This window comes from Nothobranchius furzeri, chromosome 17, assembly GCF_043380555.1.
Source record: "Nothobranchius furzeri strain GRZ-AD chromosome 17, NfurGRZ-RIMD1, whole genome shotgun sequence".
In the NCBI taxonomy this organism is placed as follows: domain Eukaryota; kingdom Metazoa; phylum Chordata; class Actinopteri; order Cyprinodontiformes; family Nothobranchiidae; genus Nothobranchius; species Nothobranchius furzeri.
In genome coordinates, this window is record NC_091757.1 from 34,017,391 (window position 1) to 34,043,093 (window position 25,703).

At 41.7% G+C, this 25,703-nt stretch overlaps 1 protein-coding gene across 3 annotated transcripts in view; it reads right to left on the bottom strand.

The window, feature by feature from the left end:
- dock5 (dedicator of cytokinesis 5) overlaps positions 1-25,339 on the bottom strand; it is an 83,971-nt gene extending 58,632 nt beyond the window's left edge. For all 3 annotated transcript variants that reach the window (XM_070546521.1, XM_070546520.1, XM_054731312.2), the window contains exon 1: positions 25,171-25,339. In XM_070546521.1, coding sequence (XP_070402622.1) covers positions 25,171-25,213 — 43 coding nt within the window. In that variant the 5' untranslated portion in view covers positions 25,214-25,339. The remainder of the gene's footprint in view (positions 1-25,170) is intronic.
- Positions 25,340-25,703: the final 364 nt, after the last annotated feature.

Consider the following 25,703-nt stretch of genomic DNA (forward strand, 5'->3'; position numbering starts at 1 on the left):
GCCTGAATGAAGGATGGGTCCGGTGTATCCTTCAATAGGTAGCATTTCCCAAGATGCCTTGCGGGCCGGCCGGCAGAAAAACTTAAAAACAATGGCGGACAGTGAAGCGGGAGCTGTCGGAGAGGATTGCGCATATAAATGTCAGTATAAACTTGAAAACTGTTAGGTTAAGGACTTTTGGTGATACACAAATGTTATTTTAGTTAGAAATGTTACAGTAAAAGTGCTTGTATTGCGGTCTCGGCTCGTATGTTCGGCCGCTCGGTGTCGTACTTCTCCCGCTACGTTTTCCCCCCTGATTTTAATAGAAGTTTGTATTTTAGGAACAAAAGAGAAAACCAGGGAATTTATTAAGCTTAGGGTGGAGATGGACCACATCATCACCGGAGCAAAGTATTCGGCGGCTGTGGCATGGAGGTACAATAACATCTCATCTTTTAAAAAACTCGTTTGAGTTTATTTTTTTCTGCGAAAACATGAAAGGAATAACCCGTTGTCCTCTTTTCTCTATCTGTTTTTTTTTTCGTACATGTTTGTTAGGACTATTCTGGAGAAAATGGGCATCCAGGGGAAGGTGCCAGCGATGACCAGCTCCTGGAGCTGATCTGGGAGGACATGAGGCTGCAGGGGGCACAGGAGAGAAGGAAGAACTTTTGACAGCTTTTTACTTTGCTAGAAAGAAATGGTTAAGGAAGATTAAACATGTACATATAAAAAATATCTAAATAAAATCAGTTCTGCATTAAACTCTTGGATTTTATTTTTGTTTACAAATGAGAATTGTTTACTAGAGGGTATCCGCTGGGTCTTGAAAAGTCTTAAAAGGTGATAAATCGGTTTTGGTCAAATTAAGACCCTTAGAAAGTATTAAAAACTATTATCACATCTTTGCTCAGGCTCAGCTTGTCTAAAGTATTTTCTCTGAATTAGCTCTCCAACAGTCAAGGAAATGATTAACCCCCAGAGACCCACGGTTGTAATATTACAACATCAGATTTAAGTCTACAAAAATAAACCTTCCCCATTTTTTTCTTTTTAAAACCACATTTACATTGCTAATAGGTCCTATTGTTCAGTTCTGCAACACTATTGGCTGTTAAAATGTGTAAATACGCCCGTTTATCTGGCCTCCTAGAACAACATGTGAAAGGTTAAAAAAAGATTTTGCAGTTGTTTTCTAAATTTGGGTTTCTGGGGGTTAAAAAGCTAAATAAAACGTCGAGCTCCATCATTTAAAGTTCCGTCTCCCTTCTGCCCAGCGGTTCCACGGTTGCTAGGCGACGGAACGTTCGCCGAGGGAGTTCGTGAAGGCTAGGCCTGTCCAAATTCACAGCCGTTAACATCCGGTCTACCCGGCCGACGGAGGACGCAGCCCACGTCGGACGGGTGGGCTGGGTCCTTCGAAGGATGCAGACCCTGAATTGAGACACAGCCAATATATTCCTCAAATTCAACTTTTCATTATCTTTCATCTTTAATTGTCTAGATAATATTTTCCTATTCTTTATATATTTGCCACATTTACACAATACATGTTCAACCGTTTCTCTATCCTTTCCACAACCACACATTCCTGTATTGTGTTTTCCTATCATAAAGAGTAGGGCTGCACAGTATATCGTAAATATATCGTTATCGCGATATCAGCATGCACAATTCGCATATCGCAAAGAACAGATAAATATCGCAATGAATGGTCAGCTCAAATGTTTGCTACACATAATTCATTCTGTCAAACGGAAACATGATTTTTTTAACAAATCAAACAGAGCTCTTCACCCATTTGGCCAAATGGGTTGGTTCTCATAGCTTAGATGCCCGCCCCTGCAGCAGATGGAACTTAATTTTGATGGTTAGCAAACATCTGAGTTAGCTCTGTTCTGCTCTTTTTGCTGATTCTGCTTTTCCCGGGATCCACTGATAGCCTTTTCTTGTTCATTTTCTTTTTGCCTTTCCTCACTACTTTTTGCTTGTCTCATTTTTATGATTTTTTGTTTTTGATTATTTTTGTTCCCGAGTTAAGTTTTTATTTATCGCAAGTAGCATCGTCATCGCAATATTAATCATTATTATCGAAAATCGCAGGTTTTCCTAATATCGTGCAGCCCTAATGAAGAGTGTACTGTTTAAACCCGTATGCCCCATTCTCAGTCTTGAAATTAGAAATATTCATTCAGAATAAAGAAATCTACATAAACTTTCGGAAACAGCCAAACAGGAGTAACTGAGTATAAGAATTTATTAACCATTACTTTATCATACAACTTCAGTTCCTCCACTAATGTACACAATTTCCCTATTGCACTCTCATATTTCCTAGTACCATAAGGTCCACCTAGTATCATCTCTTCTTTTAACATATGTTCATTCCCTTCACTTCCCTACACACTCGCCCAATAATTAAGTTTCAACAATTCAATCTTAATTGTAAAGGCATCTCCCAAATTTCAACCTGTAAAGAAACTATCGGAGTAGTTTTCATTGCACCACAGCATAATCTTAAAGCCTGATTCTGCATTACTTCTATCTTTCCAAGTAAAGTTTTACTCGCTGAACCATAAACTATGCTGCCATAATCAATAATTGACCTAATCATTACCACATATATTTTCTTTAATGCCTGATGCCGGGGACACACCGGCCGCGGAAGCGCCGCGAAAATGGGGCCGCCTTCATTCGGCACCCTTGTTAAGCTATTCTATAGACCACATGGGCCGCTGAAGCGCTGCGAATCGCCTCGCGCCTGCGCGCGCCGGCGCCCCAGCCCGCGCCGTGCAGCGATCATTTCGGCGTCGGCTCTATTTTTTTCGCGAGCCGCGGGTGAATCGCATCAATTCTTGCAGGAAGTCAAACCTAGACATAAGAGGCAGGCCGGTAAAGTTAACAAAATAAAGCATTTCAAAATAAAATTCCGCAATAGTCAAATGTGTTCGTAATCAGACACTGCAGAAAAACCGCACGAACACGCACACACACATCGAACTTGTGTGCGTGTGTGACCACGTGAAGGGGTGTGTGGTTTTGGGTGTCTTTTCACCGGAGCAAACAGGACAGAGAGGTAGAAAGTCTGAGGCAAGCAGTTAGGATGGATGACTTTAAATTAACTATGAAAGTTGAGAAACACAAGGAGCTGTACGACCCCCGAAAAACCTGGTTATTTACGTACCCATGTCGGAAGAAACTGCTAGGATACAGCTGCAGAATTGGAGCGGGTTCCAAGAGATTCAACTGGCAGAAACAACTCATACCATAGGTTCACTCACACACACGCGCGCACACACACACACGTAGAGGAAAATAGCTGAGAAAAGGCAGAGAGGAAATGGAGGACACCAAGTGTTTAAAAGAAAAACTACAGCTGAGCCGAGGCGCACCTCGACTGGAGCGCGTCTGATCTGAACTGAGGAGCGGCGAGCAGCGGCCGAATTTCGTGAGCGATTCGCTTCTCGGCGCTTCCGCGGCTGGTGTGTCCCCGGCGTTAGAACTAGCTCCCCAATGATTCCCCTTCAAACATCTCATTAATTAAGCACTTTCTTACATTTTTCTTCAATTTTATTTATATGCTCTTTCCAAATTAATTTCTCATCAAATATGACTCCCAAATACTTGAAACTATGAACCTGCTCTAGTAAAGTTTCATACAATTTGAGTTCAATTTTGACATACCTTTTATTTGTAAAAACCATACTTTTAGACTTATCAACTGAAAATTTAAAGTCCCAGTCAAAAGACCAATTTTCTACCCTCATTATTGCCTCCTGTAGTTTCTTCTGTACGTATTTAATATTTCGTCCCCTTTTCCATATAACACCATCATCCGCAAACAAAGCTTTACCAATATCTAATCCTAAATCATCAAACACATCATTAATCATAACAGAAAACAACACTGGACTAATTACACTACCTTGAGGTGTACCATTGTCAACCGTATAACTATTTGAAGTGCTATGCCCTATTTTCACTTGAATGAATCTATTAAATAAGAAATCATTTATCTAATTATATGTTATATGCTTTTTACAGTTCTGCTGGACCTATAAATAAAGTAAATCTTGACAATATGTGTTTAACGTTTAAGAATACATGACAGGCATTCTCTCAAGCCATTCAGATGCCCATTCATGCCAGTTTTAAACAAAGTTCCTCCAATGTTGTGAAATGTTGGGAGGTATAGCAGGTTTTGTAAGATCTCGTACAATTTCACTACATTTCACACCATCATTTAGCAATCAGGGTATGTGTAGTGGATTAGGCTCAGCTAACACGTGAGATGGTGGCTAAAGGGAATTAAACTGACTGGGTTTTAACCATGTTTGTGTTTCCTAAAACTGTGGTGGCAAACCTAAATGGCAGTCGTGCATTCAAAGATTACTTTGTGAGATTTTCATTTAAATCGAATCTAATTTGTCTAAAGGTGTTTCACATTATGTCACACAAATAGTCTGTGATGGGTGACTGTGCTACGAACACTGAACTTCAGCTCAATAAATACAAAAGTGAACTTAATTAAAAGTCCTTTTTGTGCTTGCCAATGTGAAGGTCAATGGTAATGGTGTTGACTTCAAAGATGAATCAGTTCTAGATGAACATCTAATAATTACTTTCTGAGAGTTTCATTAAAAATGTCCAATGGTTCTTTCAACATTTGCTAACAAACAGACAGACAAAAGCAAAAACCCACTGGCCTTTCCCACCAAACCAAGACCAACTTTAATTCACTTTGGTCTTGTGTTTAAGGTTACAGTTCATCCAACACTGTTGTTAACCTTATCATTAAGCTACTGCAATAGCATTTTATTTGTGATATTATTATCAAACAATAAACACGACATTAAGATGCCAAAGAATTTAAATATCTTTCCAGTATGCCAAAGCAGAGAGATATGCATTTTAAAAAGTACTTACTAACCTTCTGTAACAGGTGACTGGACTTTTACTTTTGTATTTGAAGAACTTTTGCTTCTTATAGGGAAAACATTTCAATTCCAACGGAGAAGTGCAGCGTTCCAAGCTTTATAAATCCCTGATGACACCTCACAGTGACTACCTCACCTATGGGAATGCCCCCCAAACCTTTGTTATGATTCATGGACCAGTTACATTCAAGATAGCGAATGTGTCTAAAGGACCACTCTATCCAATATTCCATTGCAAAACTGATTAAATCCTTTTTACCTAAAGATATTGTTCTCTGTACTTATTTTAGGGCAATGTTTTTATATAGGAAATTGTAGTATGTTTAGCTGTGCTGTCTGATAACTTGCAACATGGTTAATTCATAGTAAAAACTATGCTAAAACTGTGATTGTGATTTTAGTGTGAAAATTATTGCAATATAATATTTCTGCTATATGACACACCACTATATAATATCGCAGAGTACCTGGTTTGCACCCCTTGTAAAGAGTACTGAAATCTGCTGGTAAACATAAATTTGTGCTTGAGCCAATTCTCCACATGCAATGTGTCTCAAAAAATAAAGGGCTCAGTTGAAAAGATTTGTGCCTCCCACTTTCTGGCAAGACAGCCAGAAATGATCTGTGACTCTTAAAACTGTGCTCCAGATAAGTTCTCATAAGTTACCAATAAATCAGAGAGTTAACTCTAAAGTTCAGAGCTAATAGTGCAAAAAGGAACAAAATTAGATCTGTGTGAGCTTCCTCTCGTAATTCGGGTTTAAAATCGTGCTATGACATTTAGCAGAGAGAAGATTACAGAATCTAAAGAGAACACTGCAGCAGGATGGTGACGAGTTACAACAGTTCATCTGATTTTGTGTTACAAAAGTCATGAGTGATCCCTTCTACAGATCCCATCAATATTGGGAACAAGCATGGCAATTATCTCTGAATCGCCTCCAGCAATCAGATATGACATTGGAAAGTGAACAATTAGAGATGTGATTAATTGATGAGATGATAATCTCCAGAGAATTACATTTATTTTTAACACGTTAAATTAGAAAGTAATGTATGTGATCATTTTTTGTTTTTTATTCCTTTAAAACATCTAACTGGCAATGTATCAGATATGTCCTACACCCACACAGTTACAGGTGAGATCGCCTCAAGAACAAACCAATTATTTGCTAATGAATTATTATACTTAAGACTCTTAGCTGTCTGAGAAAATTCTTCAGCTCTTACCTTGAAATTACATTTTGAACACAAAATAATTATATCTTTCTGTAAAACTGTTTCCAAAAAAACGTTTTAGTATAAATGTTATATGCATCCTAAAGACAAATAAATGCCTGAAACTTAACCAGACCAAGCACTTGCAGTATGACTGGATAACTGGTACTGTTACATATTTATTGGTAAAAGGTAATATTAGCCAGAATCTCATTTTGTTGCCAACTCATTTGACACAAAATTGTAAGAATATATGTGAATATAATCAACATATATACTGGAATTCATTTCCATAGGCTCCAATAACACGTTTTTGTGCCAAAATGGGAGGTGGCCACCACCGCCATTTTGGCCGTGTCACAGGTTCCGTCAAGCCCAGACAATTCCACAAAAGGGAAGAGAGGTGGAGCTGAGGGTGGGGCTGTAAGGCTGGGATCAACTGATGACACCCGGTCGAACTAGCTACAAGCTAACCTAAAGCTAACCCAAAGCTAAAGCAGAGGTGGGAGCTAAGCTAATGGAGGTAGCAACCTAGCTACAACCGGAGTTAACTGTGCACAACACCGGAACTTCTGAGTCAGAGATATGCTGGGCTGACCGCTGGGTAAAACCGGGTGGAACACAGAGGAAAGCTGCTGAAAGCAGGCAGCCCCGCGCAGCAGACAGAAGCCGCGATCAGACAGAGATGCGGGGAGGGGAGAAACAGGTGAAAAACAGAGGTCGTCCGAGAGCTCCACAAGCCGATAGTCGGAACCCAGCTCCACCAACATGTTATATTTCAACCCATTTTCTAAAGTGCAGCATTATGTTAAATGCACTGGGTTTTACCCTATTACATTTAAATTTCATGGTTAAACAGTACATGTTAAAATATAAGCTCAGCTGGCAGTGACCTAAAATACATAAATATAATTTTACTTACTGAAAAAAATGAAGTGGAGACTCATTGGGCGCTCTATTAGTGCAATTAATGCCACAGCAAGTCATTTTGTCCAACAATTGCACAAATAATATCAAAAAAAGAATACACAAACACAGAGACTCAAAATGCCGGAGCAGTTTCCAAGCCAGACCGAGGCTCTACTGAGGCCTTTCCATGGAGCTAGCTCTGTGGTCACGTGGATCTGAGGCGGCGGTCACGTGGGTAGGATGCTCAGTAATTATACAGAATTTTAGGCTTTTATTACACTTAAACAGAAGAGTGAGAAAAAAAATCCATCCCCCTCAGAGCTGTCATGAGTGTAAACTAGATCATTTAAACCAAAAACATGTTTTGGTACCAGGCTGTAAACATGTTTATTTCTGCGGTGAAATTGGTATTTTTAACATGGGAGTCAATGAGGATTTGCTTGATACCAGCCCCCAGTGGATGAGGGTGGAACTGCAATTTTTGGTACTTCCGGGTTGGCCTCAATTTTTGAGCAGCATTGTGGGGGCTTGGTGAATATTCAGCTGGTATCACACTATATTGGTGATTGGTACTGACACTTTAACTTTAAACAATAGCAAAACCAAAATGATTTTTCCCTGCATGTCAGTCGAGCCACGCTTCATGGGAGCCTCAGCAGGCCTGTGTCATTGGCCTGAGTAGTTTGCTATTATGCCAATCACAGCGCTTTATCGGTTTGGTGGGCGGGATGAGGCGATGGAGAGGAACAACTAAGACGATGGCACCCCTCTGTCAATGCCACAATGGACTATTCCTTTAAGACGCCAATGCACAAACAGGAAGTGAATGGTAGTCATTCCAGTCCAATCCAGTTGGTGGCAGTAATGCACCAAATTGTTGTTTGCCAAGTGCCATAAGACCACAAATAAGAAGAAGAGAAAGCAGAAAAAGCAGAAGATAGGCAGGTGCGTTCGTAACAAACTCGAAGCAATAGTCAAAACATTAAGCATGAAATGGAGTTACTCTAGTGGCTCCAATAAGAGAAAGAAGCAGCTTGCTTTAAAAAAGCTTTTATCTTCACTTCCAAAAGTGACATCGTTTTCAATGTAAACCTCAAAATGAAGCAGAAAAGGAAAGAAAATGGAAAATGTTTAAAGGGAGGAAAACATAGACCAAAATGGAAAATAGAAGAAAAAAGAAAGGCAAAAGCACAGGAGAAGAAAGCAGAGCAAATGTTGAAAGCACTCAAAGAGAGAGAAAGACAGGAAAAAAGAGGAGGACTAATAAAAAGTGAAAATAACTTATGTCAGAAGAGGGTAGAGTTTCACAAATCCAGTTAAAGATAAGATTGTTGAAAATTTAGTGTAAAGGGGCCCCATGTCCGTGTTCGCCTTGGGCCCCCAAATTGCTAAATCCGCCACTGTTCGCTACTTGCGTGTGCATTCAGTGCAGTGTGTATGTGCGTCACTTATTTTGGTCCGGGTGAAACATGACCCCGGGCGATTGCAAAGCCATGAATTAATTAAACATAAATTAAACGAATCCTCGAGGCAGAGAATTTGACTCAAGGCTTTTTTGTACTTGAATTATTCGAGGTACTCGAGGAATCATTTCAGCCCTAGATGCAACACAAAGTGCTTAACAGATTAAAATGACCCATAGAACCCACATTCCCTCCCTTTCCCACACTTAAAACAATTCTGACAGTTTCACCCCCAATCCACAAAACATTCCCAGGCACACACACACACGCACGCACGCACACACACACACACACACACACACACACACACACACACACACACACACACACACGCACGCACGCACACTCACACACTTGTCCACATAACACATTAAAAGACCACAGTAAACACTAGGCTGAGCTCAGATTGGACAGGTAATGAAATGATTACCAGACCTTAAACAACAACAGCATTCTTCAACTTTAGATAAAATTGGCGAGTCCCTAAATGCTAATTCACAGTGTGGCGTAGATCTGTCTGGATTTTCAAATCCTACATTTCCACCATCTATTTTCTGTCAGAAGCTAATGCAGGAGATAGGTGTAAGAGACTAGTTTCATGTTTAGCCTGTATGAAAAACTCTGAGTGACTGATGGTATTTAGAAAAAAACATTTTAAACAACGTTTTTACAGTCAACCACACCTTTAATGCTTTCAGCCAACTTGGTGATGTCCCTGTTATTCAATTATAATAACAGGGTTATTATTGCATGATTGTCACCTTCTTTGATAGTTCACGGAAAATAAGCAAACAGAAAAAGTCTTGTCTTTTTGCACTAAAGAATCCTAACATAACACACACGCACACACACACACACACACACACACACACACACTAATAAACTAAATAATTTTTGGTTGCTAACATAACATTTTTCCTATCATACACACTTAAACATTATCTGTGTAAAATGACTACTTCAATTTAAAGGGGCATTATGGAAATTTGACAGCCAAAACATATAGAAATAATAAATTTCTTCTTCATACATTCTCCTGCAATGCCCTGGTCCTGTAGAATGAGCTCTGGCATTGTTACTGTAATTGCCTGTTTTTCTGTAAAATCACAGAAAAAGAGAGTTGAGCTGAGCTGCTCGGGTCGAGCAGGCTGCTTCATGCGCATTCACACTCAGGCATAGCCCGTAGCATTTGCTATCCGTAGCTTTAGCAGCAGAGAGAGAGGCATTGCCACTTTGTCGCTGTTCCTAATGCCTAGTGACAAAACTAGCTACATTTCTGATGACCCTTAGCTACTTTCTGTGGAACTTTCTTCTAGATATTTCCTGCAAATTAGAAACAAAATAGCTATTTTCGCTCCGAACCGTTCTTTGAACATTGTGTCAGCTGTCATCAAGGATATAAATGGTACAGACACAAAGGACGTCACTGGCGCTTTAGCTCGCCTAGTAAGACGTCGGACTTTCGTGTGGAAGTCCGGGTTCGATTCTGAATGTGAACATGGTTGTTTTAGAATTTATTTTCTACATTAATGGTATATTTTTTTACAGTAAGATGCCCACATTTTTATTTGAGACTCGCCGAACGGCATTGAATTCACAGATAAAAAAAATGTGGGTTCAACTTTCATTTTGGAACAATTTTTCAAGCAAGGGAAGGGAATGATCTGAGCATGCAGGAGGACTGACCCATCATAAACCTTTGTCGGCTGTGCTGAAGAGAAAGGTACAGAACCAAATTATTTCATTAATTAGCTGTGCGTTCTCCTGTCCTCTGGGACACACACACACACACACACACGCGCACACGCACACGCACACACACGCACACAGACACACAAGGGACTGTGTCAGCTGTTAATTTCATAAAGGAGTGTGCACGTACAGCATGCGCGCCTCGTGCACGAGCCTACTATTGAAGCTGCCGTTATGCTGTTGGCCTGAGGGGGCAATCGCAAGCATAAAAATTCAAAACTCCGAAAAGTCTCTTTAAGTTAGTAAATAGGAAAAAGTGTCATTTGTCTCCTATAGCAGCAGAATCACGTTCTCCCTGGGATAATCCTTGCAAATGCTCTTTGATGCTCTTCTTTTCTCTATATTAAAGCAATGGTGATAAAACATTTATAAAGATCTTTAGATAAGAAAAGCAAGCTTTGAGTGAAGACTCCTGTTTTTGTCTTAGTGGTCTGCTAGCTGTCTAGCTACACATGGCTATTTGCAGTGAGGACAACGAGCTTTTCTGTGTGTTTTTATAGTTGTTCATAAAATACATGTGCATCTGTGTTTACAGAAGGAGGTGTCTTTGGGGCTGCCTTGTACCTTTTGGCAGAGATTTACAGCTGTGCTTTGTCATAAAGTAGTCCCATGTCTAAAATGTTGCCTGTGAGTCCTTTCTGTTACTAATTATTTTTACTTGCAGTCAGTATGATTATTTAGGTCACCAAGCAGAATTAGGATCACTACTGGGTGATGTTAAGGACTTTTCTTTCTCACAATGCTAGTTGGATCAATTCACTTACTGTGTGTTATGCTAAGCTAAAGTGAAAGGAGTACAGCCGGGTCAGGAGAATGACTGGGCTGGTTACAAATTATTTTTTTCCCACTTATCTTACTCTGGGAAAAATGTCAGGCAAATTTTTATTTTTGGACGAAATATACCTTTAAGGCTAATTTATACTTCATCGTCTGCATCAGTACGGAGATACGCAACTCCATTATCTGTCATTGCAAGGGCTCTCCAAGAGGCTTGCACGGATGGATGAGTGGAGTCCATTTTTCTAAATATCAGCTGAAAGTGACCGCAAGCCTGTAATTGGTCAGGAAGTCGCTTCCGTGACCTTCGTCAACAGCACCGCTATTCCTCCTCAAAAAAAACAAAACGAGTCGAACATATTTAGCTATAGTCACAGAGAGGATTGAAGAACGTCTTCCGGAAAAAGTAAACAAATATAAAACGTTAATATACCCGTGACTGAAGGTGTACAGATATGTGCAGCAAACGTTTTATTCTTGTCAGGAAACAACAGAAAACGTGGGTTTAGAACCAAGGCAGGGTTTCCCCTAGCGCTTCATAAGCCTGGCGGCCCGCCAGGCTTTGCTTGGCCACCCGCCAGGCTAAGCATCATGCCCTGCCCCCCTCCCCGACCCTACCATGTCCGCTGACAGAACGGCGCAGCGAAACCAGAGGCCCTCATCAGCTGATACTGGTGAGAAACAGCAGCGGAACGTGTGCAACACCCCCACCCCCACCCCCGCTCTCACGAAGGAGCACTGCGGGACGGATCTCGCACGACCCCCCGACGGCCGAAGCCGCCAGGCTTTACTCATTTTCTGGGGGAAACCCTGCAAGGCCTCATAATTGTGTTGTTTTACTTCATATTTTTAGCAGCAGACCACGGGCTCATCTCACTTGAAACATTGTCAAAAGGAATACTCGATTCATCGTAAGATTCAATAGAATATTCAAATGCCAAAATATCCAATAGCTGCAGTCCTATTTTTAACCTTTAACAGAAAAGAAAAACAAATTAAAGCTGCAAGCAGCGTCGTTCGGCCCTCGCAGCTCCGCGCCGCTCCGGCCTGGCCGGCAGCCCGGGGCACCAGGGCACGTCCGCAGAACACAAACGTCGACCACCCCAACACCAGAAACTGCTAACGGCCACCTTGTCCGCAACTCACCCTGACTCAGCATCCCCTTTGAGCCCACCATTATATTTTATGTCTCACCACTAGGGAATCCTCTATCTTTACCACACTGGTGGTGTGATGACAGTGACCAACTTTAATGCTATTCTGACCATGTTTTTTAAAGTTATCGAAGGATAACGTTATCTAGGTGGCGCTGTGACCAACTACAGAAAAGTCCCATTGAGGTCAGCTTTGGTGACATTATATAACATTCACCAACCGTTTGTGCCTCATTGGCTAAAGGGCATGATTGTTCATTGCCATATTCAGTTTCGGGCAAATCGGAGGCCGTTTGTGGAAGTTACAGTCAAATGTAAGGTCATGGCGTCACGCCAGCATTCACCATGGCATCAAAGCCCCTCCCTTTCTGGAAAGCTATCAGATCTGAATGGTCTTTAAAACATCATGAAGACACTGTATGACCTGAGTGTCATTTTCATTAAATTAGAGGGGACAAATATAGGCATTTCACCATAAAACAATAGACTTCCTGTTGTCAGGGGGCGGGGCTTAGGTGATGTCAGCTGTCCACATTGTCGTTATCTTGAGATGTGGTCAGTGATCACACAGACAAAGTTTGAATTAGATCTGATCATGCACATGGGAGTTATTAAGTCAAGTAATGTCATGGCGAAAGGTCAAAGTTTGAGGCTTAGCCACGCCCACACCTTTATACTTATTTAAAATCCGACGGTTGAATTTTTTCCCCTTTGACTTAAAAGTACATAGCATAAGTTTGAAGGTGATCGGTGTAAAGGGCAACGGGCCATCAATGTCCAAACAACGTGTGCGAAAACCACTAAATCGAGTACTTGGACCAAAATGGCCGACCTCCTGTGCGAAATTGCGCTTGGCTCCAAGAGACTTTTTTGTAGGGCCAGAGACCCTACATGAGTGTACCAATTTTCGTAATCCTCAGTCAAACCTTGTCTTTGGGCTGACAGTTTTAATGGTCCTAGGGGGCGCTATTTCAGAATATAGGCCACGCCCACAAATCTCAGATGCCCATTTCTATTGGGGGTTAGACTAGGATCACTCACCAGACATTTTGTGGCGATGTCACGATAATTGAAGAAATGAGAGGCAAACGTATTGCCATGACGTGATGGCGAATTTCGCCATGCTCCCAAAGCCTCGCCTTTTTTCAAAACCTGCCAGTACTGTAGACCAAGTGACCTCAACTTGTCAGCTGCTATTTACCAGAGATTCCAGGTGATTGGGTAAAAGGAGTCCAATAGGGAGCTGTGAAAAAAAGAGTGGCGTGGCGAAAGGTCAAAGTTTGAGGCTTAGCCACACCCACACCTTTATACTTATTTAAAATCCGACGGTTGAATTTTTTCCTCTATGTCTTAAGAGTATATAGCAGAAGCTCGAAGGCGATTGGTGAAAAGGGCGACGGAGCATCACTCTCCAAACAACGTGTGTGAAAACCACTAAATCGCGCACTTGGACCAAAATGGCCGACTTCCTGTGCGACTTTGCACTTGGCTCCAAGAGACTTTTTTGTAGGTCCTGAGACACCACATTATTGTACCAAATTTCGTAATCCTCAGTCAAAGCATGGCTTGGGGCTGACAGTTTTAATGGTCCTAGGGGGTGCTAATACAGAAAATAGGCCACGCCCACAAACTTAAGCTGACCTTTTCTATTGGGGGTCAGACTAGGATCACTCACAACAATGGTCGAGGTGATATCACGATAAATGAAGAAATGAGAGGCAAACGTATATCCATGGCGTGATGGCGAATTTCGCCATGCTCCCAAAGCCCCGCCTTTTTTCAAAACCTTCCAGTACTGGAGACCAAGTGACCTCAACTTGCCTGCTGCTATTTACCAGAGATTCCTGGTGATTGGGTAAAAGGAGTCCAATAAGGAGCTGTGAAAAAAAGAGTGGCGTGGCGAAAGGTCAAAGTTTGAGGCTTAGCCACGCCCACACCTTTATACTTATTTAAAATCCGACGGTTGAATTTTTTCCTCTATGTCTTAAGACTATATAGCAGAAGTTTGAAAGTGATTGGTGAAAAGGGTGACGGAGTATCACTCTCCAAACAACGTGTGTGAAAACCACTAAATCGCGCACTTGGACCAAAATGGCCGACTTCCTGTGCGACTTTGCACTTGGCTCCAAGAGACTTTTTTGTAGGTCCTGAGACACCACATTAGTGTACCAAATTTCGTAATCCTCAGTCAAAGCATGGCTTGGGGCTGACAGTTTTAATGGTCCTAGGGGGCGCTATTTCAGAAAATTGGCCACGCCCACCGGATGTTCACGTCAGATTTTTTGGGGGGCCAGACTAGGATCACTCACAAGAAGTTTCGTGACGACATCTTTAGAAATAAAGAAATGGGAGGCAAACGTAAGGCCACGGCGGTACGCCTTACTTCGCCGCGCCGCCACAGCCCCGCCCTCTGCCGAAAACTCCCATAAAGTGACGCCAAGCAACCCCCACTTGCCTTGAATTACCAGCTCCAAATTTGTGGTGATTAAGTGAAATGGGGCAATTTGGGATCTTTCACAGTAAAACTTGACCTTTTTGGTCCTGAGGGGGCGGGGCTTGTGTGATGTCATCAACCGACCATTCAATTTACTTTGTGGGTCGATAACAAATGACCACAGAAAGTTTGGTAACTCTATTCCATTCAATTATGAAGTTATAGCAATTTAAATTTTTTTGGCGAGTAGTCAAACTTTGAGGCCTGGCTCCGCCCCTTCAACATATACGAAAACTCAGAATCCTTATCTCATTTTGTTCGCCCATCCCTTCTGAGCAATTTTACACAATTTTTGAGACGATCGTGCGAAAAATGATCGAGCAATCCAATCAGAGACGGACCCTAAAAACGGCAAAAACGGCAAAAAATTGCCATTTCAACCCAAAATGGCCGACTTCCTGTTTGATATTGACCATGGTTGCAAGAGACTTTTCTGTGCGGACTGTTGAGTACTACAAGTGTACCAAATTTCATAACTGTACGATAAACTAAGCTTTATGGAGAGGGTTTTTTTTCACTTTGTAGGGGGCGCTGTTCAGCCATTTTCTTTGCGATTTTTTTGGGACCTTTAAAATATCAAATTTTTCACCAGGCCTGACAAGTGTGCAAAATATTGTGAGTTTTGGGGTATGTTAAGGTCCCCAAAAAGCTGTTCAAAGGGGGCACGGAATAACAAAAAATAATTAAAGCTGCAAGCAGCGTCGTTCGGCCCTCGCAGCTCCGCGCCGCTCCGGTCTGCCGTCGCACCAGTGCACGTCTGACAGAACAGAAACGTCAACCACCCCGACACCAGAAACCGCGAATGGCCTCCTAGTCTGCACCTCACCCTGACTCAGCATCCCCTCTGAGCTCACCATTAAATTGAATATTAAGATTACGGCGTTACGCCAGAATTCGCCATGGCATCAAAGCCCCTCCCTTTCTGGAAAGCTATCAGATCTGAATGGTCATTACAGCATCATGAAGACAGTGCATGACCTTAGGGTCATGTTGACTAAATTAGAGGGGACAAATATGGGCATTTCAGCATAAAAAATAAATTCCTGTAGTCAGGGGGCGGGGCTTAGGTGATGTCAGCTGTCCACATTGTCATTGTTTACAGATATGGTCAATGATCACACAGACAAAGTTCGAAAAAGATCTGATCATGCACATGGGAGTTATTAAGTCAAGTAAAGTAATGGCGAAAGGTCAACGTTTGAGGCTTAGCCACGCCCACACCTTTCAACTTTTGAAAAATCCGACGGTTGAATTTTTTCCCCTATGTCTTAAGAGTGTATTGCAGAAGTTTGAAGGTGATTGGTGAAAAGGGCGACGGAGCATCACTCTCCAAACAATGTGTGCGAAAACCACTAAATCACGTACTTGCACCAAAATGGCCGACTTCCTGTGCGACTTTACGCTTGGCTCCAAGAGACTTTTTTGTAGGTCCTGAGACCCCACATTAGTGTACCAAATTTCGTAATCCTCAGTCAAAGCATGGCTTGGGGCTGAAAGTTTTAATGGCTCTAGGGGGCGCTATTTAAAAATATAGGCCACGCCCACAAACTTCAGCTGTCTATTTCTCTTGGAGCTCAGACTAGGATCACTCACCAGAAGTTTCGTAGCAATATCACGATAACTGAAGAAATGAGACAAACGTATTTCCATGGCGTGATGGCGATTTTCGCCATGGTCCCAAAGCCCCGCCTTTTTTCAAAACCTGCCAGTACTGGAGACCAAGTAACCTCAACTTGTCTACTGCTGTTTGCCACAGAATCCTGGTGATTGGGTAAAAGGAGTCCAGTAGGGAGCTGTGAAAAAAAGAGTAGCGTGGCGACAGGTCAAAGTTTGAGGCTTAGCCACGCCCACACCTTTCAACTTTTGAAAAATCCGACGGTTAAATTTTTTCCCCTATGTCTTAAGGGTATATAGCAGAAGTTTGAAGGAGATTGGTGAAAAGGGCGACGGAGCATCACTCTCCAAACAACGTGTGCGAAAACCACTAAATCGCGTACTTGATCCAAAATGGCCGACTTCCTGTGCGACTTTGAACTTGACTCCAAGAGACTTTTTTGTAGGTCCTGAGACACCACATTAGTGTACCAAATTTCGTAATCCTCAGTCAAAGCATGGCTTGGGGCTAATAGTTTAAATGGTCCTAGGGGGCGCTATTTCAAAACATAGGCCACGCCCACAAAATTCAGCTGTCTATTTCTCTTGGAGCTCAGACTAGGATCACTCACCAGAAGTTTCGTAGCAATATCACGATAACTGAAGAAATGAGAGACAAACGTATTTCCATGGCGTGATGGCGATTTTCGCCATGGTCCCAAAGCCCCGCCTTTTTTCAAAACCTGCCAGTACTGGAGACCAAGTAACCTCAACTTGTCTACTGCTGTTTGCCACAGAATCCTGGTGATTGGGTAAAAGGAGTCCAGTAGGGAGCTGTGAAAAAAAGAGTAGCGTAGCGACAGGTCAAAGTTTGAGGCTTAGCCACGCCCACACCTTTCAACTTTTGAAAAATCCGACGGTTGAATTTTTTCCCCTATGTCTTAAGGGTATATAGCAGAAGTTTGAAGGAGATTGGTGAAAAGGGCGACGGAGCATCACTCTCCAAACAACGTGTGCGAAAACCACTAAATCGCGTACTTGATCCAAAATGGCCGACTTCCTGTGCGACTTTGAACTTGACTCCAAGAGACTTTTTTGTAGGTCCTGAGACACCACATTAGTGTACCAAATTTCGTAATCCTCAGTCAAAGCATGGCTTGGGGCTAATAGTTTTAATGGTCCTAGGGGGCGCTATTTCAGAAAATAGGCCACGCCCACCAGATGTTCACATCAGATCTTTTGGGGGGCCGGACTAGGATCACTCACAAGAAGTTTCGTGACGATATCTTTGGAAATGACGAAATGGGAGGCAAACGTAAGGCCAAGGCGGTACGCCTGAATTCGCCGCGCCACCACAGCCCCGCCCTCTGCCGAAAACTCCCATAAAGTGACGCCAAGCAACCCCCACTTGTCTTGAGTTACCAGCTACAAATTTGTGGTGATTAAGTGAAATGGGGCAATTTGGGACCTTTCACAGTAAAACTTGATCTTTTTGGTCCTGAGGGGGCGGGGCTTGTGTGATGTCATCATCCGACCTTTCAATTTACTTTATGGGTGGATGACGAATGACCACAGAAAGTTTGGTAACTCTATTCCATTCAGTTATGAAGTTATAGCAATTTAAATATTTTTGGCGAGTAGTCAAACTTCGAGGCCTGGCTCCGCCCCTTCAACATATACGAAAACTCAGAATCCTTATCTCATTTTGTTCGCCCATCCCTTCTGAGCAATTTTACACAATTTTTGAGACGATCGTGCGAAAAATGATCGAGCAATCCAATCAGAAACGGACCCTAAAAACGGCAAAAACGGCAAAAAATCGCCATTTCAACCCAAAATGGCCGACTTCCTGTTTGATATTGACCATGGTTGCAAGAGACTTTTCTGTGCGGACTGTTGAGTACTACAAGTGTACCAAATTTCATAACTGTACGATAAACTAAGCTTTATGGAGAGGGTTTTTTTTCACTTTGTAGGGGGCGCTGTTCAGCCATTTTCTTTGCGATTTTTTTGGGACCTTTAAAATATCAAATTTTTCACCAGGCCTGACAAGTGTGCAAAATATTGTGAGTTTTGGGGTATGTTAAGGTCCCCAAAAAGCTGTTCAAAGGGGGCACGGAATAACAAAAAATAATAATAATCAGAGCAAAAACAAGAGGCCTTCGCAGCGCTTTCGCTGCTCGGGCCTAATAATAATCAGAGCAAAAACAAGAGGCCTTCGCAGCGCTTTCGCTGCTCGGGCCTAATGAACAAGAAGAAACAAAAACACAACCTGCACCAAACCAAGGTACATTTGAGAAGGGAAAACACAGTGGTGTTGTACTTGAACAAGTTCATTTAATGATCATTTGTGAACTTGTTGGGGTTTTATTGTGAACATAAAGCAAACTCATGTATTTTGCCTGATGAATATTAAATAGGGCTGCAACAATTAGTCGACGTTGTCGACAAATATCGGCAATAAAAAGTCGACAATTAGTTTTAAAATTAGTTTAGTTTATTTCAAACAAAGAAAACATACATAATTTTTTTTTAAATACCACAAACAGAAAAAATACATATCATCATCCCTTCTTCTCTATGAATTTCATTGTCGACGTTGTCGCCAGACGTGTTTTTTCCGACCGAGTATAGCCTCTCACTTCAATACAATTTCTGCCGAGAGTTGCACACGCGCAATAGCTTCTCTGCTGAGTGCCAGCTAACAGAAATGGCGGCGTCCAACACAGCAACTACACGTACCAAAACATCTAAAGTTTGAGAGCATTCTAGCCTGGATTCAGCGAATAGAAAGATTACCTGCTTTATTTGCAAAGCAGTCCTTGCGTATCACGGCAGCACCTCAATGATGTATGAACACTTAGCGAGAAAGCACGTCGGACAGTTGAATGAAACAGAGTCTGACTCTCCTCAGTAAGATTTAAATAACACAAAAGCCAATATGTTTTGCTTTGGATCTACATTGTACATTTTTTAAACGTATTTTTGCTTTAAAAAAAGAGAGATTTAATGTTATGCCCGACTGTGCCTGACTATTTATGTCTGTACTGACTGGGCACTGTGCCTAATTGGTAGTTAGACAGGGCATTTTCATTTACTTTTAGTATGAATTGGCCTATCAGCAGCAAAGTGCAATAAAGTATGCATTTTCCATTGACGTACCCATCTTTCTTGTGTTTATTATCATTTTTCACACAATTAAAGCAATCTCATGCTAGAAAAATTTAATAATTATCTGATTAGTCGACTAATCATTTCAATAGTCGGTGAAAAAAAAGACATTTTTAAAAAGACTCTCCTCGGAACCAAAAACGCAAATCTGACCTGTGTGTGAAACCAAATTCCGGTCCCAGAAGTAGGCCAACCCAGACCGTAAGGGACCAAATCGACGCTAATGTGTAAGCGTCATATATACAGTGGGGCAAAAAAGTATTTAGTCAGCCACCGATTGTGCAAGTCCTCCCACTTAAAATGATGACAGAGGTCAGTAATTTTCATCATAGGTACACTTCAACTGTGAGAGACAGAATGTGAAAAAAAATCCATGAATTCACATGGCAGGATTTTTAAAGAATTTATTTGTAAATCAGGGTGGAAAATAAGTATTTTGTCAATAACAAAAATTCAACTCAATACTTTGTAACATAACCTTTGTTGGCAATAACAGAGGTCAAACGATTACTATAGGTCTTTACCAGGTTTGCACACACAGTAGCTGGTATTTTGGCCCATTCCTCCATGCAGATCTTCTCGAGAGCAGTGATGTTTTGGGGCTGTCGCCGAGCAACACGGACTTTCAATTCCCTCCACAGATTTTCTATGGGGTTGAGGTCTAGAGACTGGCTAGGCCACTCCAGGACTTTCAAATGCTTCTTACGGAGCCACTCCTTTGTTGCCCGGGCGGTGTGTTTGGGATTAGAGCTGAAACAACTAATCGATTTAATCGATTATAATCGATTATTAAAATAGTTAACAACTTTTTTAGTCATCGATTAGTTGTTTAATAATCATATTTTACCGCATAAAGTCTATTTTTTACCCCAATCTGACATCGCTTACAATCTGTTAAATTTGCCGCCAGTGTGTGGCAGTAATGAGCCACTGATCTACCAGTGGAGCCGTAGGAGAAGAAATGAGCCAATAAGTGCCCTCGGTTTTCATGACGTATCACGTTACTGACGCTCATCTTGCTGTGAGAGATGGCGGATCAACAAGAAATAAGGAAGAAAAATAGAAGCGACAAAACAAGAGAAACCCCGGACAAAATCCTCACGAGTATGGGAGCACTTCACTAGATGCCTTGAAAAGACCGGTGACCTGCAAAATATGCAAAAACCATGGCACGACGGAAGCACGACGTCCCTAAGTGAACATTTGAGACGAAAACGTGGGGGCTGATGCAGCAGAGGAATGTCCGGTAAGTAACAGAAAATAAACAAGCTAACGCAGATCACATTTGGGACTTAGTGTTAGCTGAGTTCGTTATAGTGGATGTTAAACATGTTTTTTGCCGCGTCAGTTTACGGTGTTCTACTTCTGATTGACTAGATGCAATCGTGAATCTCCTCCGTGTTGTGAATCATGCGCTTGCCAAATTTAGCACGTCTGTTTATAAGAATGTTCTCGTTAAGAGAAAAACGGCACAAACACATAACTGTGTTCCTCATTCAAAAAAGGACAACTCCGCTGAGAAAAATATACAGACGAGCTGTGTCCAGGTGAATATAACGCGGCATAGTTGTACGCTTTCAATTTTTAAATACAGGAGAAATTCAGAAAGTCATTTTTTTAACTATTAAAAGGCTGTTTTACTATCTAACGCTGTAAAACGCCTCACAACACATTTTTGTCAAAATAAATGATCACTGTATATTGTTAATTAATTCAAATAATGTGATATTGACTTAGTGTTGTAGTGTGTGTGCTGCTTTATTTTATATGTGTACTTAATTCAGTTTATTTGTGTTTCTTATGCAGAAAAAAACAAGCAACGATGGACAACTACATGGGGAACAAGACACTCACCCCCAGCAATGCATACCACTTACAAACTCTATTCTAGATTCTACATTATTTTTTATGGAATTTACCTCTTATATTTTGATGCCAAAAAATTATTCTGGACTGATATTTTGCACTGTTTAGCTCATTTTACACCGCTGACTGTGTTCATGTGCAATAAAATAGATTGCAGTCAACTGCACAATTCTCTTATGTTTTTCTTTTTCTTAACTGAAATGTATTCATCACTTGTATAGGTTAAATAGCTAAACAATAACAAAACGATTAATCGATTAATCGAAAAAATAATCGACAGATTAATCGATTATGAAAATAATTGTTAGTTGCAGCCCTATTTGGGATCATTGTCGTGTTGGAAGACCCAGCCACGTTTCATCTTCAAAGCTCTCACTGATGGAAGGAGGTTTTGGTTCAGAATCTCACGATACATGGCCCCATTCATTCTTTCCTTAACACGGATCAGTCGTCCTGTCCCCTTAGCAGAAAAACAGCCCCAAAGCATGATGTTCCCACCCCCATGCTTCACAGTAGGTATGGTGTTCTTGGGATGCAACTCAGTATTCTTCTTCCTCCAAACACGACGAGTTGAGTTTATACCAAAAAGTTCTACTTTGGTTTCATCTGACCACATGACATTCTCCCAATCCTCTGCTGTATCATCCATGTGCTCTCTGGCAAACTTCAGACGGGCCTGGACATGCACTGGCTTCAGCAGCGGAACACGTCTGGCACTGCAGGATTTGATTCCCTGCCGTTGTAGTGTGTTACTGATGGTGACCTTTGTTACTGTGGCCCCAGCTCTCTGCAGGTCATTCACCAGGTACCCCCGTGTGGTTCTGGGATTCTTGCTCACCATTCTCATGATCAATTTGACCCCACGGGATGAGATCTTGTGTGGAGCCCCAGATCGAGGGAGATTATCAGCGGTCTTGTATGTCTTCCATTTTCTGATAATTGCTCCCACAGTTGATTTTTTTACACCAAGCTGCTTGCCTATTGTAGATTTACTCTTCCCAGTCTGGTGCAGTTCTACAATTCTTTTCCTGGTGTCCTTCGAAAGCTCTTTGGTCTTGGCCATAGTGGAGTTTGGAGTCTGACTGTTTGAGGCTGTGGACAGGTGTCTTTTATACAGATAATGAGTTCAAATAGGTGCCATTAATACAGGTAACGAGTGGAGGACAGAAAAGCTTCTTAAAGAAGACGTTACAGGTCTGTGAGAGCCAGAGATTTTCCTTGTTTGAAGTGACCAAATACTTATTTTCCACCCTGATTTACAAATAAATTCTTTAAAAATCCTACCATGTGAATTCATGGATTATTTTTTCACATTCTGTCTCTCACAGTTGAAGTGTACCTATGATGTAAATTACTGACCTCTGTCATCATTTTAAGTGGGAGAACTTGCACAATCGGTGGCTGACTAAATACGTTTTTGCCCCACTGTAAATACACTAGAAACATGACTGCATTGATGGCAGGATAGCCCAGAAAAGCGCTACGGTCTCTGCTGTCCTGGAAGATAATTGCTTTACAACACTTGCACAGAAAGGGAGACGTTTAAAAGGAAAACTTCTTTACTTGTACGCGCAAACTTGCCAAAAGTTGAGCCGCTGCTCCTCCACATTGAGAGGAGCCAGCTGAGGTGGTTTCGCTTTTGGTTAAAAAGCCTCCTTGGAGGCCTCCCAGGAAAGGTGTTCTAAGCATGTCCCATTGGGTCCAAGGCCTGTGGGTCAACCCAGGACGTATGAAGGGATTATATCATCATGCTATCCTGGGAAGTTCTGGGGATCCCACCAGTAGAGCCGGTGGATGTTGAAAAGGGGAAAGGAGTTTGGGCGTCTCTGCTGGGGCTGTTACCCCATCAACCCAGAATAAGGTAAGGGGACAAAAACGGATGGATGGACAGGTTCTGTTCTTTATTTGAAATAAATTTGATTTAGCAAGTCACATCTGTACAAGAGTTAGAAATGTATACGACCCAATAATAAAAAAAAATAAATCCCATAAAAAACAATCTTATCACATTAATGTGATTAATTCATGCATCCACCATTAAAAAGTTCAAAAGGTTAGAGAGAATGTATCACTTGTGGTTCATTTGCAATTTATTATATTGAACTCTAATCTGCATGGACTGCAGAATTGAGTCAAACAACAATTATAGAAAAGGTCTGAAAAACTACTGAAGTCTTCCACTCAGGTGTGTGTAATGGGTTCAGGCGTGTGTACAGTTGTGAAATGCTTACATAGTGTACACTGGTTATGTTATGTGAGTAATGTGGTCACAAACATTTAACTTCTGGCACAAATGAGGAGCACAAACATAATAAACCTGATTCCTTCCTGGTCCACAGCTCCAGAGGCATTTCTTTTACCGACCTAAAAAGCCAGCTGCAGCCAACTACACTGACATCACCTGAGGTGATTCATATGTCTTAACCGAGCTCCTTCTGTTGCTGCATGTGAATTTCCTGTTCCAAGACAGGATGATTTCAATAGTTTATAAAGGAGCCTCCAGTGCAAAGCTTCTTTTCAGGATGTAAAATTAGAAATCTATCCTATTATGATTTTGTCACACATTCGCCGTACAAGACTGTGATATTTTAAGCACCCCATTATCAACACGTCCCTGTTAGCAAGCATGATATATGACTGATATTATCAGAAAACTTGAACGTTCTTCTTTCACAGAAAAATGTCCCTGCCTGTACTTAAGCGCAGTCAAGGTTACCTAATCGGATTAAAAATGTAAGCCCTTGTACGGGGTTTGATGGCATTTTAAGGATTAAGTACAGTGTCAGTGACTTCTGCTCTGTTTCAGAGGTGGACAGCAAGGGAAGGGCACAATCACACAATCAAGTAGGCCGATAGGTTCAAACACCCCGCTGAGATCGATGGGATTATCATAAAAGAATCCCTGAATCTCCAAAGCAGGAACAAGGTCACACAGAGCCAAGACGAGACGATTTGTTCTGCGAAGCTCCAAAATGAGATTGTCGACTGAAATATTCTCAGTCACAACCACAACTGAGCACAAGGTTAAAGGTTATTTAGGTGACAATCATTTGTTCACGTTCTGTTCACAAGAAACACTTTTTCTGTAGACCAAGATGAAAGAGCCACCAGATCAGCCAAAGTGTGAAGTTATAAAATCATTACAGAACAGCAGACAAGAGATTTCTCTTCTAGAGAATGTTGTGCAGATTTACTTTGTGGGTGTGGATGAGTCTCAGATAGTAGACTGGAAATAATCACTCAGAAACCAGGTAATTGAGCCACACCTTGTTGTAAAACATAGGTCCAAATGACCTTTTGTGCAAGGGACAACTACATGGTTATGGCTCACAACTTAGACACGGTTAACATGTAAGCTAAATACACGTGTTTACACACCTGAAAACAGCTTTCCAGGTGTTTAAATGCATTTATCTTTTACGTCTCATACACTACAAACCCCCAAGTGCTGCATTCTCTCTGCAGGAGTCCTCCAGGGGGACAATAAACGACCTTTGACCAAATAATTTCGGTTTACTTTAACTTCAAAAGTCTTCTCTGTGTGCTTTAGCTGAAGAATGACTGGTATGCTCAGAGAAACTTTGGCTCTCTTCCATTTTTCCACAGTGCCCTCCTTGATAAAAACCCACACATAAAAACCAGGAGGCTGAAAGACGAAGTTTCTTGTGTGAAATAAAAAAATGCTGGAGACACAAACTTTAGGACCCGCTGCCTCGAGGTGGGAAACACTGGTTCCCAGAACTTTTGAGGAGTCCCGTTTGTTTCTTTTGAAGCTGTTGGGGAGTTGTTGGCTAGGCGAGGTCTCCAGATTTACCAAAACAAACACACGCTAACGAGCAAGAGCCGCTACTTACCGACTCCGTACTTCTCCTTTTTAGTGGGAATCCAGCGGGTCATGGCGGGGGAAGCGCGTAAAGTTGTCTGAATAAATAAATTACTTTGTACACTTGCTCGGCGAACACGGGCGGTGCTCTCTAGCTCGCTCTGAAGTCTACCACAGTTCCGCCATCATGACTTGTAAACGGGGAGGGAGGGGAGGGGTCCCTGCGCGCGACGGGGAGAGTACGGGGGAGGAGGTCAGAGGGCACAACTCCAGGGGTCTGCGACCTTTATGTCCTCCTTCCTCTCACTAAAATGTCATAAAAGTTCAAATAAAACTCACTAGGAGTCCTACTCGTCTTTCTAAAACTCTTGGAAACCTTGTTTCCCCCTTTTTTTTTAATTTCCGCATTATTTTTCAGAATTTATCACCTGAATATTACCTTCGTATCTTCATGTCAAAACAAAGTAAATGGACAAACTTGTTGAAAGGAGCTCCGAAAATCTTGTTGAACATCCTTTTTAGAAGATGTAAACGCCTTTCATCCTTTCTATTTTGTGGGAAACT